This window comes from Neltuma alba, unplaced genomic scaffold (genome assembly GCF_004799145.2).
Source record: "Neltuma alba isolate B1F8T4 unplaced genomic scaffold, ASM479914v2 tig00011981_pilon, whole genome shotgun sequence".
NCBI classification, from domain to species: domain Eukaryota; kingdom Viridiplantae; phylum Streptophyta; class Magnoliopsida; order Fabales; family Fabaceae; genus Neltuma; species Neltuma alba.
In genome coordinates this window covers 44,915-62,208 of record NW_021636554.1, presented here as the reverse complement: position 1 = coordinate 62,208, position 17,294 = coordinate 44,915, and the positions used below count along the sequence as shown (strand labels likewise).

At 32.1% G+C, this 17,294-nt stretch overlaps 2 protein-coding genes and 1 non-coding gene across 5 annotated transcripts; 1 reads left to right on the top strand and 2 right to left on the bottom strand.

Moving 5' to 3' along the window:
* Positions 1 to 805: 805 nt before the first annotated feature.
* LOC114720376 (F-box/FBD/LRR-repeat protein At1g13570) lies at positions 806 to 3,143 on the top strand. 3 transcript variants are annotated; one of them, XM_028906020.1, is made up of 4 exons: positions 817 to 990; positions 1,420 to 2,239; positions 2,371 to 2,529; positions 2,778 to 3,143. In XM_028906020.1, the coding sequence occupies exons 2-4, from the start codon at positions 1,427 to 1,429 to the stop codon at positions 3,069 to 3,071; spliced, it is 1,266 nt and encodes a 421-aa protein (XP_028761853.1). In that variant the 5' UTR covers positions 817 to 990; positions 1,420 to 1,426; the 3' UTR covers positions 3,072 to 3,143. The 3 variants fall into 3 exon arrangements, with proteins under 3 accessions (XP_028761854.1, XP_028761853.1, XP_028761855.1); XM_028906021.1 differs by lacking the exon at positions 2,371 to 2,529 and having other exon boundaries at positions 806 to 990; XM_028906022.1 differs by lacking the exon at positions 817 to 990 and having other exon boundaries at positions 1,004 to 2,239; positions 2,371 to 2,596; positions 2,848 to 3,143.
* Positions 3,144 to 4,823: 1,680 nt separating this feature from the next.
* Positions 4,824 to 8,714, bottom strand: LOC114720380 (protein NSP-INTERACTING KINASE 1-like). The gene is made up of 11 exons (XM_028906029.1): positions 8,356 to 8,714; positions 8,139 to 8,271; positions 7,975 to 8,046; positions 7,752 to 7,895; positions 7,592 to 7,663; positions 7,423 to 7,482; positions 7,213 to 7,304; positions 6,588 to 6,737; positions 6,139 to 6,480; positions 5,550 to 5,929; positions 4,824 to 5,452 (listed from the first exon to the last, which is right to left on the bottom strand). Exons 1-11 carry the CDS (start codon positions 8,453 to 8,455, stop codon positions 5,132 to 5,134), a joined length of 1,866 nt encoding a protein of 621 aa, XP_028761862.1. The 5' UTR covers positions 8,456 to 8,714; the 3' UTR covers positions 4,824 to 5,131.
* A 7,650-nt stretch (positions 8,715 to 16,364) lies between these two features.
* Positions 16,365 to 16,436, bottom strand: TRNAH-GUG (transfer RNA histidin (anticodon GUG)). The gene has a single exon. It is a non-coding gene; the product is annotated as a tRNA-His (tRNA).
* Between the last annotated feature and the right edge of the window lie 858 nt (positions 16,437 to 17,294).

The following is a 17,294-nucleotide window of genomic DNA, read 5'->3' as shown; positions in this document are numbered from 1 at the left end:
TATATAAAAGAAAAATCATCTTCAACCAACACCAAATGGGCCAAGAAAAAATCGTAAAAAAAACTGCTGAAATAAAAAACTTATAAATAGAAACCCGTTACAATATTAGTGTTGGTTTTTGATAATAATAGTATGACTTTTGATAATAATTTTTATAAGCGAGTTTTGGTAGTTTTTTTTTGCAATTTTTCCTTAAAACAATGCGGATCGTTATGAAATATAAAAATGCTAATAAACTATATTATTTATGAATCACATTACTTTAGCAATAAATATTAGGCCTGCCATTTTGCGGTTTTGTCTAGGAAAAATAATTTTGAAAAACTAAAACCAGAAGTTAATTATGTTAAGGAACCAAGAATTTTTTTTAAACTACTCTTATAGATCTAAGTTTTTTTCTTGTAAAAATAAAATAAAATAAAATAAATTGTGATGACGGAATTACCCTTAATAACTTATGCCACTGGCAAGCGATAGATTCCTGAGTGGGACTTGTAAATTTGCATTCTTTTGAGTGCTAAATACATAAGCTTAACTTTATACGTTTGTTCTCTCTACAACTATTTAGTACTCTCTTGGTCAAAAAAATGATCGGTAAAATTTGCTTATTTGTTTTTGCAAAGAATGATCTCGGTCATTCAAAACAATTTTAGAAATCTACGATCCTTCCGCATAAATGATCTTTCATTTTGATATTTCTGCATAATTTTCGCTTTTGTTTTTGCTTTATTCGGATCAAATTCAGAAAGAACAACCAGCGACGAAGAAGTAAAACGGCTGGGATGCCAACTAGCTTTTTTTTTTTTGGGACCCCCTGTGACACTTTCTTGTCCCATTTTTAACGCTGGGGTCTCTGGGCACCGAACCGAAAGAATTCTTCCTAAACCAGTAAACCTTATCTTCCCTTCAAACGACGGGAAAGTGATTATTGATTTTTTCCGGTAAAAGAAGATCGCAAAATTGTGTTCAGCTTCAGCAGCTTCATTCTGGGTATGATTCTTTATCTTTGCGCTTTCTGGTGCGTTTTTCGATGCATTATATTCCAAATCGATTGGAATTGAATTATGGGCTTCTTTTAAATATGAGATCTTGCTTCGTTGAAATGACTTGTGGTCTCTCTCTGTTTTGTATTCAAGCAGAATTTACCCGAATTCTCATTGTTGGTCATTCGTTCGTTTGGACAATGAGAGGAAATATATTTATTTAGTAGAATCAAGGATAATTAATTCCGCCGCCCCTGAGGGTGTGGGGGGTCGGTTTTCTTTCTTGATAGATAATCCACCGTTATAAAAGAGAGGGTTAGTGATATGAGGGATCCTGTACACAAATTTGCGGGAAAATACAGTTTAGTTTTTTTGTCTCTTATAATTTTGTACTTATGAACTATTTTCTGTTTTTCTTTATATGGATTAACTGAAGCACTCAAATGGGCGATTTTTGGGGTCCTGATTTGATAAGTGATCTTCCTCAAAGTATTATAGAGAGTATTCTGGTAAGATTGCCGATAAGAGATGCCGTTAGAACAAGCATTTTGTCGAGTAAATGGAGGTACAAATGGAATGGCATCACTAAAATTGTGATTGATGAAAAATGTGTTCCTTCCGGTAATGATCCAACTATTGTTGAGAAAAGCCTTATAAAGTTCGTCAACCAGCTGCTCTTTCTTCACCAAGGTCCAATACATAAGTTTCAAATCACGAATTCATACTTGCAGAGCTGCCCAGAAATAGATCAGTGGGTTCTTTTTCTTTCAAGGAATGATTTAAAAGAATTGGTTCTGGAATTAGGTGAAGGTGAATGGTTTAGAATACCATCATGTCTTTTCAATTGTAAGAAATTGACTCGCTTGGAGCTCTTCCGCTGTGAGTTGGAACTTCCTCTTACCTTTAAAGGATTTTTGTGTTTAAAGACTCTCATCCTTCATCAAGTTCTGATATCTCCTGAAGCAATTGAGAGTCTTATTTCCAGTTGCTCACTTTTGGAGAGTTTATCACTGTCATACTTTGATAGTTTAGCTCTCACTATTCATGCCCCAAATCTCCTATACTTGTATCTTGAAGGTGAATTTAAGGATCTATGTCTTGAAGACACCCCACTTCTGGTTGATATATCTGTTGCTATGTATATGACTGACGACATTGCTGAGCACTTTGAGCAAAGTTCAAGTTGCAATTTTACCAAGTTTCTAGGTGGTGTGCCTAATCTTGAGAGGCTCGCTGGGCATATCTACTTTACAAAGGTAACGTTTTGTTTTTATCTGTTTGTTGAGTTAGTCCAAGTTCATTTTGCTTGGAGTTTCAGCCACGCAAAATAATTTCAGTGTCGATATGGCCAAAACTCTTTCTTATTGCTTTTCCAACATTCTTGAAGTATTTGAGCATAGGCAATGATCCAGGAAAGCTACCAGTAACATATCGCAATTTAGAGACTGTTGAATTATATCAAGTAAGTTTTGAGGATATGAAAGAGATACTTGTGGTCCTTCGCCTTATTACAAGCTCTCCCAATCTAAAAGAGCTTCAAATTTCAGTAAGTCCTTGTATATATATGATGCTAAGAAGCATTTACACTAACCTGCATATGAGATACGGCATAGGCATAGACATCGTGACATGACAGTTTTAGGTGTGATGTATGGATAAAGTGTTGCATCTTGTGTTAATGTCCATGATTCATTGATGTGAAGGCATTCTTTTGTTTCTACATAGTAATAATGTAAAGCTCTTAGCCTTTCATACATTTTAGAGTTCATGACTATCCAATTCTTGCTTTTGTAGGGTTCATCAAACACACCACCTGCAACGGATGCTCCGGATTTGGATTTTTGGAGTGAGGAATGCCCTTCAGATTGTACACTTAAACAGCTTAAAGTTGTGAAGTTAACAGATATGTGTGGTGTACCGCATGAGATGGAATTAATCAAGTTTTTGCTTGCCAACTCACCTGTGCTTGAAACCATGAGCATTGTTCCCTGTATCTATGTAATGGAAAGTCAATTGAAAATGTTGATTGAGTTGGTGAGATTTCGACGAGCTTCTGCTCGCGCAGAAATCATTTTTGTTCGTGATTAGATTTGTATAGACCATCTTATCAAATGCATTCTTTCCCTCCCTTTCCCCATATATTGTCTTTATCTTTTCATCTATGCATTACTTTCTTGTGTTGCAAGTATCACCCTAAGGACTTGCCAGAATTTGATATTGATTCAATAGAGCTCAACGGAGGTGGTGTTCTTGCACTGTTAGATGCACTTGCAGATGCAGATTATCGTATTGTTGAAGGTGTTTCCAACTGCATATTTCACATGAAACTTTGCTTTGGATTGGCTTAATTTTTCAATAATAATTAGCAAGAACACTTCAGAATGAGGAACATTCATCGAATGGATATCTCACTAAAGCAAGCTTCAAAGAGCCTTTTCTACCTTTTCCCCCTCCCCTTTTGGAGGATTATCATTTCTTGCAAATTCCATGAATTGTCCGTGTTGACCTGGAACATCTGTCGTCTGGTTGCATATTTCTTGGGATAAAGAGACAGAGTTCAACAATCAGATTTATATCTCTCAGATTAGTAGATTACTGTAAAATCTGGTATAAATGTATGCGATGTATGAATATAAAATTACTAACCAAAAAAAAAAAAAAACAGATCAATGCGATTGAAAGGATTTTTTTTTTTTGGGTGAAGAAAAATTTTGAATTCCGATTGAAAAAATTTTGCTGAAAAATTATTCTCATTTGATAATATTTATATCTGAATTAGCCAATAATTTTGAATATTAAATTGCTACGAAAACAATATAGAGGAAATATAACTTGTGGTCTGTAAATTTTTACTTAATTATTGATTTGGCTTTTTTGAATTAAAATGATTTTGGTTCCCATGGTTCTTTGACCAAGAATGATTCTGTCCTATCACTTCCTTAATTCAATAAACTACAAAAACTAAGTTGTTTTGCATCAAAATTCAGCGACTGAATCGATAATTAAAAAAAATGGATATATTTTCTTAAAAAGGATCTCACACTATCTCCGATCCCTAATATAAAAGTTTAAAAAAAATTAGTTAAATTAATTATTTGTAATAAATATGTATTATCTTTCCTAAAATATCTTTGTTAATCATATACATTAGCTGGAACTACTATTTAATAAAATATTTAACATGTGCAATTATTACAAAAACTATTTTGAAAAAAATAGATAAACAAGAGACAAAGTGGATTGGGATATTATATTTAGAAACAAATTGAATGTCAAACTAACTTTTATATTAAGAACCGAGAGGTAGAGTTTCATAGACAATTTTCCATATTCTTTTTTTTTTTTAATTACATGGCAGTATTGTTACTTGGAAAAGAAACCCGTATTCTAATTAATATCCGTTGATAAAATATCGTTTGTCTCGCATCTCTAAATCAATAAACGCCTAAGAACTTGATTTCTATGAAGAATTGTCCAAAACATCTCAGCATCTGCATTCTAGTTAACAATTAACCAATACTACCTCTAATTTTTAATATAATACATAATTGACTAATTTGAAAAAATCAAGAAAACTAAAAAGTTATTTAATTATAGCATATGTTTTATGATCTTTTTAAAATACTTATGTGCATCATTATATTATATTTTAGTTTATAAGCCAAACAAATTAGTTTGGACAAAAACAATAAACATAATATTTTAATGTAATTTATTTAATTTTTTTAATCTATTTAAATTAGTGAACTAGGTATTGCATTAAGGACCAAAGGTAATAATATAAAACTGCTAAACGGCAGTGTAATTGTACAGTAAAGAAAAAGTGCAATAAGCAAATAGTTAACCGAGAAAAACAAATTTCAAAATGCTATGGACATTTGGTTTAGTAGAGAGAATACAAGGAGAAACCAATCCCAAGATCATTATCACTACAAATTAAAGGACCCACAAGGATGCCCATTTTTTTTCTACTTAATTAGATTCTTATTTATTATATATACTCATACGCCCAGAAAAACCTTGGCTCTAGGGGAATTTAGAATAACATAACACAATCATGACTCATCTATATGTGAGCGTCTGTACAGTCAGAAATTGACTTAACTCTTTAGAAGATGCTAAAATGATGCTAATGTACAACAGACTCATCATCTTGGTCCAGAAAGCTCCATTGCCTGTGCGAGCAATGAAGAGTCATCAGTAAGATCAGAGTATCTCTCTGAAGAAGAGAGTTCATTCCCTCTGCTTCTTGTTGATTCTGCTCTCTGTGAGGCTTCCCATTTCTCTGCAAGCCCATCTCCTTCAAGCATCCTAACCACTTCAGACATCTTTGGTCTATGACTTGGAAGATACTGAGTACACAGAAGAGCTACTTGAACTATTTCTTCAAGTTCAATTTTATCATAGTTATTTTTCAGGTCCTTGTCAATTAACAAGTCAAGCTTCTTATCCTGATGAACCTTCTTCACCTGCATTTAACAAGTTAAGAGCAGTTTAGTATTTATCATCAGATTTCTGAATTCCTTCACATATCATGATTTCTTATTTCAAGATTATTTGACTCACCCAGTCGAGAATAGCTCCTTTCTGGTTTACTGCTTTTCCAAATTCAAGAGCTCTCTGGCCTGAGATTAGTTCAAGAAGGAGGATTCCAAAGCCAAACACATCTGTTTTCTCAGAGGACTGGCCAGTTGAGAGATATTCTGGGGCTATGTGCCCAACAGTGCCTCTAACAGCTGTTGTCACATGAGACTCATGGTGATCCAAAAGCTTCGCTAACCCAAAATCGCCCACCACAGCTTCACAATCATCATCTAGCAAGATATTTGCAGCCTTCACGTCCCTGTGAATGATCTTGGGGTCACACTGCTCATGCAGATATAGCAAGCCCCTTGCAGCTCCTAAGGCTATCCTCTTTCTTGTTCCCCAGTCAAGAACAGGCTTGGCTGTAACATCAAAAATAGCAAACCAATTTTCAAACCTCATAAACCATAGTTTTCGTGTAACATCTGATACTAGGTGAAACACCACTTTAACTAAAAGGTTTTTAGCTGTGTTATAACCTCAAATATGATGGAAGTTCCATTTTTGTGACAGAAAACCCTGAAATAAGTGGATGTATAAGCAATGACTAGTGGTAAAAATCTACAATTACCTTTGAGACGGGAAGCAACACTACCATTGGACATGTAGGGATAAACCAAGAGTCTTTCAGTTGCTGTCATGCAAAATCCATAGAGGCGAAGGAGGTTCCGGTGCACGGCTAAGCTAATCATCTCGACTTCTGTCTGGAATTGGATCTCCCCTCCAATGGCATTACCATCTTTTAGCCTCTTCACTGCTATAATTGAACCATCAGAGAGGTACCCCTTGTACACATTCCCAAATCCTCCTTTGCCAATCAAGTTCTTGCCGCTGAAGTTATTTGTAGCAGCCTGAAGCTCTCTGAAATTGAACTTCTTGAGGTTTCCAAGGCAAATTTCTTCACGGTATTGTTCTGAAAAATTTGGCACAAGGATGTTTAAGTGGGGACAAATTGAAATTACGTGGCTGCCAAGTTGGCGTTATTAACTTGTTTTAGTTTCTAGTTTGTGATTTACTGACCACTGACGTCAAAGAAAATCTGTTTGTTGTATCTTTTTCTCCACCAAAGGACGAAACCAAACCCAACAATTAGTAGGCAGATGCAGCTTATGCTTGAAGCAAATGCCAAAGCAACTTTGTGATGTTTAGGTCTACCAGAGGATTGTGAATCTGGAGAAGCATTTCAAGAAACTATCTCAGAAACTTAGATCATGGAGATAAGAACATAGACAAAAGAGATAGATAAAGAAGCAGGAAACTTATTTGAAAATTAATTGATCACAACAGTGCTTTATGGTCTCAATTTGCAGAAGAAAACAGTAGTATTAAGCAGAAAAGTTAACGTCATTATGAACTCGAAGTTTTTTCCTTTTTGCAAAAAGAAAAAAAGATCTTTGTGGAACACTTGATTTGAAATAAGAAACAGTACTTTAGAAGAGGCATCATGTGGTATGAGAAGCGAAAACTATGATTACCTTGAGAATTATTTAAACTTGGAATTAAAAAATTATTTTGGGGAAAAAAAATCTTTGCCAGGCATTTGATTTGAAGTACGAAACAGAACTTTAGAAGAAGCATCATGAGGTATGAGAAGCAGAACTTTAGAAGAAACATCATGAGTATGAGAAGAAGAAACTATGATTACCTTGAGAAATATTCATGGAAGAAGAAAGTACAGAGGTTCTAAAGCAGTTTTGCTCAGTTCCAGTGGCACAAATCTGGGGATTGCCTACAATACTGTTTGAAAGAGATAAACATATTAGGGAAGCAATTAACAGTCTAACTTCATGCCCTCATAACAGGAAAATTAAAAAGAAACTAAATGTGTCAATGAGGAAAAAATAGAAGAGCTTACCTGAATGTTGTTGCATTTATTGTAGGTACAGGTCCGCTCAAGTTATTATAGGAAATATCCCTAAACATATTTCAGAAGCAGACAGAATATTAATCGGAGACAAAATTAGTAAGGTTAAGGAGCAAAAAAAACAAAGAAAGAAAAAAGGTATAAATAAGGTAAAACTTACAGAAAAGCAAGCTGGGTCATATTAGCCAAAGAGGATGGAATTTCTCCACTGAGACTGTTATTATTCAGCCGTCTGATTGCAATTCATTTTCCAATTATCAGAAACAGGAAGGAGAAATATAAAGCTATTATATATGTATCCTGTGCATTTTTTAACTTACAGGTAATGAAGACTGTTCATTTGAGAAAAACTATCAGGAAGTTGACCAGAAAAGGAATTATCAGAAAGATCAAGAGTTTCGAGCTTTTGGAGTCTCCCAAACTCAGAAGGAATCGTTCCTGATATATTGTTATCTTGCAAGAGCCTGCAAAAATATGTTATAAGATAAATTTCAAACTATATATCTTACTTTCTTCAACCATGGTTGATTATACGTTACTCACACAGTCCGTAGATTTGTCAAGTTTCCAATGCTTGGAGATAAAGTCCCTGATATGTTTTGGCTTGGAATTCCACTGAGGAAAAGAAAGGGCAAAGTCTTTAAGAAGAAAATACCATAAAAACTACGATTTCTTCGTCTGATTTAGAGTGTTCAAGCTTGACTTACAGAGCAATGACAAAATGATCAGGAGAACAAGTGACCATTGCCCAGCTACAGGGATCCACAGCATCTCTATCCCAGTTATAAAGTGCAGCATGAGGATCCACCAAAGCAGCTTTAATCCCCATCAGAGCTTGCACTGTAATCTCCTAAAGATTAGTTCTTATGTGTTCAAACACTCTTCTGTAATTATGAAACGACCATTCCCAGTTTCTTAACTTACCTTCAAAGTTTACCCCTTTAGGAGAAAGCAAACCAGATACAGAACTCCACAAGGAGAACAGAGATAAACAAAAGAAACCCATATCTCCTCTCTTCTCCATTTGGGTTAAAGAAACTTGTTCTCTTCTCAGAACAAAAGAAACTCAAAAGGTTCAAGATAAATCAAGCACAAGTGAAGTAAGCAACTAAAGGGGAGGAGTTGAAAGAATCAAGAGCAAGAAAATTATGGGGATTTGGTTGTGTTCACACTCTTCTTGTGCCAGATTTCAAACAGAGCCAGGTACTGATAGGAAAGAGAGACTGAAAAAAGGACAGAACTAAGCATGCCTTGCCTGCCAGTGAGTTCAGCAAAGTTACCAAAGAATGTGTGTGTGTATATAAAAGCAAAAGGGACACTGTAAATCCATTCTAGATATATGCAAAAGATGATTGAGAAAAAATAGAAATTCCTTCAACCATGCAATGATCTAGAGAGGGAAAAAAAAAAAAAGAAGATAGTTTATTCAATTTATTTCCCTTGATTATAATATAAATTAAAGCAAGTGAAGTATTATCTGTTAAGCACCGCAAAAGGCTGGTACATTGGAGCTTGATTAAAATTGACCGAGTGGATCAAAGAGAAAGCTCTCTCTTTCTGCAAGGAGGAGAGAGAGAGAGAGAGATAACTAAGTGGGTCCCAAATTATTCTCTTAATTCATCTTAAAACAGCCTTATTGTAGGTAAATCATCCAATAATTGCATCTAAAAACAACTGTGTCAGTGACTTAAAAATCACTTAAATTATTGCTTTAAGTTGTGTCAGGTTACAGTAAGTATTAGAATCAGACATTCCCTGAGGGAGGCCATTATCTTTTAGCAAGTACCAAATTCCACTATCTTTGGTTTTATTCAATTATTATAAGGGAAAAGTGGAGAATCCCGAGGGATTGATGATCTCAAAGGGGATAATTATAGGTCCTCGTGAGAAAGATCTTTGTTGTGTCAAATTTGTGAATATAAATAAATAATGTCCGCCACAGATTAGGGTGGGTTTGGTCTCTTGACGTTCAAATTAGTCACAGCTTGGAGGATTTGCTTTATTGATTCTAATAAATCACTCATTTTGTCTCCAAATAATCACTTTCAAGGCAACAGTTGGATTATATATAATTAATTATTAAAGAAAAAGCTCAAAAGCAGAGTCTACTTTAAAAAGCAAAAGCTGTAATCTCTCTGTTTGTCTCTTTGAAGCAGCGCTCTTGGGGGATAGATTGAGAGCTTCCCACTAACTGTGCCGTCCCATTAAGGACATAGGCCTTCTTTTTGACTCACATCATTGTAGGATAAGGATTTTTTTGGCTCATTCCTATCAACCATTGGATTTATGTATTATTTATGTAGCTAACCTATCATATTATCATTGTTGTTGTTCTTATTATTATTTGTTAGGAATGATTAATATGTAAGTGCCTATGATTTTATCTCATTTATCCACATTCAAATTAATTCTAATAAACACCCAGTTGGATCTAATAATGTTTGAATCTAATGATGTCCAGTAAATAGATCAAAAAATAATATATGATAAGCTTAGAAAGTACTATCCATGTCCTAATTAAAAGGCTTCATTTATAGTTTATAAATAAGGTCTTATAATTAGAACTGAAAACAATAATATTTATGATTGATGAAACTGTAAGGAGTCAATAAAACAACTATAGGTCCTCAATCAAAAATTAAATGAATCTATAAAAACTAACAAATTAATTTTTTTCTTAATAGTATTATTATTGTGTGTGTCTTAATAGCCCATTTGCAGGGAGAAATTTATTTTGTAAATGCACCGAGCTTTAGAATGCACAGAAAAGTGATGGCAAAAGTTATTCTATTTTTTATATGTATCATACTACATTCGCTTTAAGAAAAAATAAATTTTTTGGTTGTACCATTTTGATTTGATTGTAATTTAATTTCTAAATTTTAATTTGATAAAACTTAATTTTTGTAATTTTAACTCAGTTATAACTCGATAAATTTAAACACTGAGTTTATTTAGTCTGTTAAAACTCACAACTTCCTTTATAAGAAGATGCGGGGGGTATGATTCAATCAAAAGTTTTTTAGGGAAAAAAAATAAAAACAAAGCACACGTGCATGCACGAACACAATCCAAACTCTGTTCCCCCCCCCCCCCCTGCCAATGCACAATTTAAGCCAGTTAAATCTGACTTGAATGAAGAATGAATCTTTCCCATAGTACTTAATTGAGTTATCCCTCTTTCTCAACTTAACCTTAGCTAAAGTGAACGTGAAATAATTTTTTCCAACTCACTTTTTTTTTTTTAATCTTTTCGTTTGGTCCTTTCCTTGTATGGGAGAATCCCCCAAAAAAAAAAGTTTAAAACTGTTAAATAAGAAATTTCTACTCCAGGCCTAAAAAAATAAAATTTATACAAAAATATTTTGTTATTTACAAGCATAATATTATCAAAACCTATTAAAGTATTGTTATCAAACTTGATTTAGGATTTAGTAATTTCAAATTTCTTATCGTGAAATATTTTCCTATAGTTATTTTTTTGTTTAAACTTTAAATCTAATTGAAAGAATTATTCATTTTTTCATAAATGATGCATCAGTCAACGTTATTATTGTAATATTCTGGTTCATGCATCATGCAATCATTGTTGGCTTTATCTAAGTTAGAATTTGTTTTGGGTAGGGGGGAAAATATATATATATATATATATATGCACACACATTACTTCGTCTTCTTAATATAGGAGTTATTTAATTAATTTGAGTAGATTAAAAAAAGTTAGTTAAGTCAATTATTTATAATAAATATAAGTTAATTTTTCTAAAATATTTTTTTATCATAATTATCTCAAAGTACCCTAGACAAACTTGGAGAACAGAATAGGACTAAATTTAATTCTTAACTAATTTTTATATTAGGAACAGAAGGTAGTCTAAATATTTTGTGTGCCGGCAACTTGAGAACATGCGAACGTATTTTCATTACATCACCCACAGTTTTCCCAAAATGTCCCAACAATTCAAAATGTCTAGGCTAATTTATGTATTCAGATTAAAAATTTAAGAAATTGCCCTAATTAAATCCATAGATTGAAGTGTTCATGTGAATAATAATGAAAAAATACCTGAAAATTGCTAAGTTAAATTAGTGTAGATAAATTATAAAATCTCAGATCAGATATATTTTATTATTTTTAAATTATTTTAAAATGACATAAATACCTTCACATTTAAAAAAATTTCAAAATAATAGAAGAAATTTGGATTTTAAAATTGACCCAACTAATTTGTTATTCAACATTTTTAGGATTTTTTTAATAATAAATAATATATATAGGTCAAAGCTGAAACCACTTTTCCTTTTATAAGGGCTTCCCATGAATAGTGCCTCCTCTGACTGATTGCCCCCTCGGTGCACGAGCAAGGTAGGTCCCACCCACTTTTCTACCATTTATCTTTTTATCGGATTTTATTATAAACGATTAATTGTTTCTAAATAAGAAAATAAAACATTGTTGCAATTATGAGCAATAAAAGAATCTCATTTTTCGCTAATTAAAGTACTGCGATGGTCCCATGCCAGATGAAAGGAAAAAGAAGTGCTGAAAAAGCTCTTCTTCCTTTGGATTCCTAAGAAAAAAGAGGAAAAGGCTCGTTTAATACCCTAATTAAAAGGCATGGTTTGACTCAAAATTATCATATTACCGTTATATACTTTTGAAAAAACCGAAAATACTTCACATAATCCCAAAACAAAACCCAAAAAAAAAAAGCTTTTTTTGGGGGGGGGGGGAAGCCTTGCTTTGTTAAACAGACACAAAACAGAAACGAGTCCTGAAAGGTGAAGAAGTTAAATTTTCAGTCAAAGCAATGGATTACAAGCAGATGGGAAGTTGACCGTATGACCATAACTAACCAAATGATCGGGAAATCATTATCCCTTAATCTCCTCTCTTATGTGTGGGACCCCCACAATGATCATTTTGTGCGTTGTGCCAACCAACCCACTAATTCATTATTATTATTGCTACTATTGTGCCTTTGGCCCTTTCCTCTTTTACAAAAAGAGCATCATATAAGCTCCCAAATTTCTTCACTATTCATTCCCTAGAATAAAAATAACTATAGCCATTTAAACATTATATCTCAAGTTTGAATTCATAACAATACCAAAAAAAGGATATTACGAAATTATTTGGATTGATATTTTAGAAATAATTTTTCAGCAGTATTCCAAATAAATACGTAAAAGGAGTTTTATTTAAATTTGGGCGAAACCACTTCTTCGATGAGATGAACTGATTTTAATTTGACATGTGGGGGCCACCACCATGAATCCATCATTATGTGATTACTTTGACCGAGGTCTCATCAGGAGATCCCATAGAACTCTTGAACTGGTTACCATCCAACAACATACGTACACACACACAGTCCTTGATTTGTCTTTTCATTATTTTCCTTTTCCTTGACAGGGTTTCCTCTATTTGACATCTTTTCCTATGGTACTATGTTAATACTGATCGATTATATGAACTTCTCTTTCTATGTACTTTTTTTCGGTCTTACATATAATTTCTAGCTTATAGTGCATCTGTATTATAACACAGTCACATGTATGTGTAATATGACAGGGAGATGTTTGTTTAGATATAATATAAGACCTCGTTTGATTTTTATTTTGGTTCTAAATATAAGATTCTAATTGACTTTGTCTCTCATATTTATTTATTTTTTCAAGATAATACTTCTAATAATGGTAGTTCTAACCAATAAACTTAACTAGTAAGAATATTTTAAGAAATACAATACTTATTTATTGCAAATAACTAACTTAACTTATTTTTTAAATTTATTTAAATTAGTCAACTAGCTCTTATATTTAGGACCGGGATAATATATGTGTTGTAGTTGTGACTATACTCTGAATGCATGACACATACAAATCAGTAGGCTTTAATCACAACTCATATGATGTACACACACATATACCGCAAATGGTGCCTCACTAAACGGAATTTTCACTGCAAAAAAATCTGACTCTCACGGTCTTCTTTTCAGCAGCTTTAACAAGAAATCGTTTTAATTATTGAATTACAATTTAATGTTATTAGTTTTTGTTAGACCATGAGATTTTTAGTCACGATTATTTAATTTGATCAGTGGTGTGATTCATTATTAAGTTTTAAATGCTAATGGAGTTTTTTCAGGTACATGGTTCAAAATTTAATGGAGTTTTGTGTACTTTAATATATATATATATATATACTCCTCCGGTCCTAATTATAAGACCCAATTGACTTATTTGAGGAGATTAAGGAAGTAAGTTAAATTGGTTATTTATAATAAATAAGTGTTGTTATTCCTAAAATATCCTTGCTAATTAAGTGTATTGGCTAAAACTATCATTATTAGAAGGATTATCTTAGAAAAAAATGCATAAATATAAGAGAAAAAATGGATTGGGTCTTATAATTAAGACCAAATAAAAAGTCAAATTGGGTCTTATAATAAGGACCGGAGGAGTATATATAGATCACGTTAGTCCAACAACAATTTTCTTCATTCATGATATTTAAATTTGTTTTGGCCAGCCATTCACAATATTTAAAGCCAATTGAGATCCTGTTTAAAGCTGCCGAACCTTTTTTTTCTCTCAATATTATATAAAGAAAAAACTTTTTGCATGGTAGAAATGATGGAAAGGGGAAAGATTTTGGGAATGTGATTCGAAGGGATATTGCCCTAAAAGAGCAGTATAAAGAAGGAAGAACAAATATTAGCAACTTTTAGCAGAATATTTAGATCACAAATGGAATATAAATCAATGGATCAACCTCATATATATAGCCAATTAATGCATGTCAAATACAAAAAAGAAAGAAGCTTTCTCTTTGTTAAACTTGTCACTGAGATTTGAGAGCCTTTAAATAAATTGAAAAGGGAAAAAAGGGAGAATATATTCTCAAGGCAAGACGAGGCTATCCCATTAAAGATAATAAGATATACCTCACATGCAGCCCACATATACATAGCGGTTTGCTACTTTTTTGCTGTCTAATTTCATTAGGCATATTCCATCATATTCTTCAACATATTCTACGGAGCAGGTAATATTTGACATAGTGAGAAGATCATGTACACTTTATTTAATGAGAAAAGAAATTGATTTTATATCACCAGCTGAGTTGAATTCATTGTACTTATCGTAGTATTAAAATCTAATTCAAATCCACCAATCATATTAGTGAATTAGACTCCTGAACAATCCAATCAAGTGCTTCAAATGAGGCTGATTGGGTTGGATTTTATTTTGTTCTTCTCATTGTTGAGTCTGAAATGACCTAGTTTTGAGTTTTTTTTAAATAATAGTTCATCAAATTTGTGTTTTAATAGTTCTATTTTATGGGATTATTTATGATTTATACATAAGTATTCTATTTACCTATGTATTAATAAATTTTTCTATTTAACTCTTATTTTTTAAGTTATATATATATATCTATGAATATTTTTATATATTTTAATTAATTAGTTTTTAAATCTTTGTCTTGATCGGTTTAATTTAATGATCAATATAATTTTCACCACATGATATTTATATAAACTCTATGTATTGGGGTGGGTATGAAATATTACCTCTGGTACTTAAAAGTAGATTATAAAATTAGTTAAATCAGTTATTTATAATAAATATGTTTTGTATTTCTTAAAATATTCTTATTAATCAATTGTATTAGTCAGAACTATCTTTTGACAAAACATTTAACATGTACAATTATTATAAAAATTATTTTTTAAAAAATAAATAAATATAAAAATAAAATAAATTAAAATCTTATATTTAAAATTAAATTAAATGTTAGGTTTTGTTTTTGTGTGTATGGCTGTATGGGATACCAAATTTGCCCTCTGCATGTGCCTTACCAAACCCCACAATCACGCGCTCCGAAGTACTATTGTCATGTGTAATTGTAGACGGAGGATAGAAAGTGAGAAGGTGATCTTCAGGTATACCCTACCAGCTTCTCCTATGAAGCTGCTCATTTCAGGCCAAAGAATCCTAAGCATTCCCTTTTCCCGATGTATATGGTATGCATATCGTCATACTGGCGACTAATTATACTCAATATTAGCTATTGGATATATCAGAGAATAATACGTACAATATTAAGATAATATAAGAGTGTTACATATATAGAAGCCATGATCAAGAAAAAACCCATTATATTAAAAGAGAATTATAATAATTCTCACATAAGAGAAACAATTGCTAAAAAATCCTAATAACAGTATGAGCAGTCTGTAATGACAAATCTTATAATGAAGAATGACAACCTCTAAAATTTGTTTTGTAATTTTTTTTCCTTATATAAGACTTGATTGTAATTCTCCCTTATATATAACATGTCCTTGTAAGTGCATTGCTTTGCATAAAGCATTTACGGCTCAATCACAAGCATCAAACAGTCAGAAGCCATTAATTCTTTGTTTATTTTAAGTTGATTAATAACAAGTGAGGTTTTTTTTTTTTTTTTGCGGATCATAAACAAAAGAATTACATTGTACTCCTCCGATCCTTAATATAGGATCCAATGCTTAAGTTGATTTTGGTCCTAAATAAAATATTCATTTCTCATATTTATCAATTTTCTCTAAATTATCCCTATGAATATTCTTTCAACTATAATCAAATAGAAGAAGGAAATGGTGTATTAAGAAAGATGATTATAGTGTTTTAGGAAAAATATGTCATTTTTCTTACAATTAACTAACTTATCTAACTTTCTTAATCTAATCAAATTAGTTAAATAGGTCTTATATTAAGAATCAGGGGCGTATCACACTTGTATGAGTGATTTTCTGCGAAGTTTTAATACAATTACTTTACAAGGTCACCAAAAAAAAAAAAAAAGAATTACTCGAACGGTCCCCGGAAGTCGCGATTTGTTGGAACAAGCAGCAAGAAAATGGAAATAACCAAAAAGGGATTGTGGCTGCTGGGATTCGAGCCCAGGTCTCCACGGCCACAACGTGGAATTCTTACCACTAAACTACAGCCACTTCGTTGGCAAGCTAATGATTTTTCAATTTCTAAATTTGACAAGTGTTAATCAAACACAATCAGATTTAAATATTAGAAAATGAAAAATACAATTATGTATATACACCTTGATTGTTATCAGGATACATCTAATTTTAGTTTTTATACTCAGTTATCGTAAAATATTAGAAGTTTGAAACCCTAGCTTACGAATAGTGTTAAATAATGTGTTCGCTCTACTATAAAAAATAAAAATATAAAATGATTTTCAGAAAATGTTACGAGTATTAAATAATTATTGACAAGAAGTAATGTCTACAAAATACTACCTCCGATCCGTAATATAAAACCCTATTTGACTTTTATTTTAGTCCTAAATATAAAACCCCAATCCACTTTGTCTCTCATATTTATACATTTTTTTTCCAAAGTAGCCCTTCTAATAATAAGAATTCTAGTCAATACACTTGATTAGTAAGGATATTTTGGGAAAGACAACACCTATTTAGGACAAATAACTAACTCAATTTATTTTCTTAATCTTCTCAAATTAGTCAACTGGCTCTTATAATTAGGACTGGAGGTAGTAAAATCTTAAAAATTGCTTCCTAAATTTAGTCTCTGGCAATGTAAACGCGTGAAAATTATTGGAATTTTTGTTGTCTTTTATGAAAAAAATAGATTCATCTAGAAAACTGTTTTTATTGGTTGTTCATTTATTTCAAAAATTATGCTGAGGAAATTCTGGACCTAGTTTCCCTATAGCTATTTAATTCTTAGTAAGTGACATCAGATTTTATACAAATCCTAATCTGACACAAATAATCAACTCTAAAAATGTCAAGCCTTTGTTCTGACCCCAAAAAAAAAAACAAAAC

Excerpts from the sequence above, each read along its gene's own strand:
- LOC114720376 (XM_028906020.1), top strand. The coding sequence starts at position 1,427 with ATGGGCGATTTTTGGGGTCCTGATTTGATAAGTGATCTTCCTCAAAGT. Across the intron at positions 2,240-2,370 it reads GGCATATCTACTTTACAAAG|TATTTGAGCATAGGCAATGA; the intron begins GTAACGTTTTGT and ends ACATTCTTGAAG. Across the intron at positions 2,530-2,777 it reads TAAAAGAGCTTCAAATTTCA|GGTTCATCAAACACACCACC; the intron begins GTAAGTCCTTGT and ends TTGCTTTTGTAG.
- LOC114720380 (XM_028906029.1), bottom strand. The coding sequence starts at position 8,455 with ATGGAGAAGAGAGGAGATATGGGTTTCTTTTGTTTATCTCTGTTCTCC. Across the intron at positions 7,896-7,974 it reads TTGACAAATCTACGGACTGT|GCTCTTGCAAGATAACAATA; the intron begins GTGAGTAACGTA and ends ATATTTTTGCAG. Across the intron at positions 5,453-5,549 it reads AAGGAGCTATTCTCGACTGG|GTGAAGAAGGTTCATCAGGA; the intron begins GTGAGTCAAATA and ends TGTTAAATGCAG.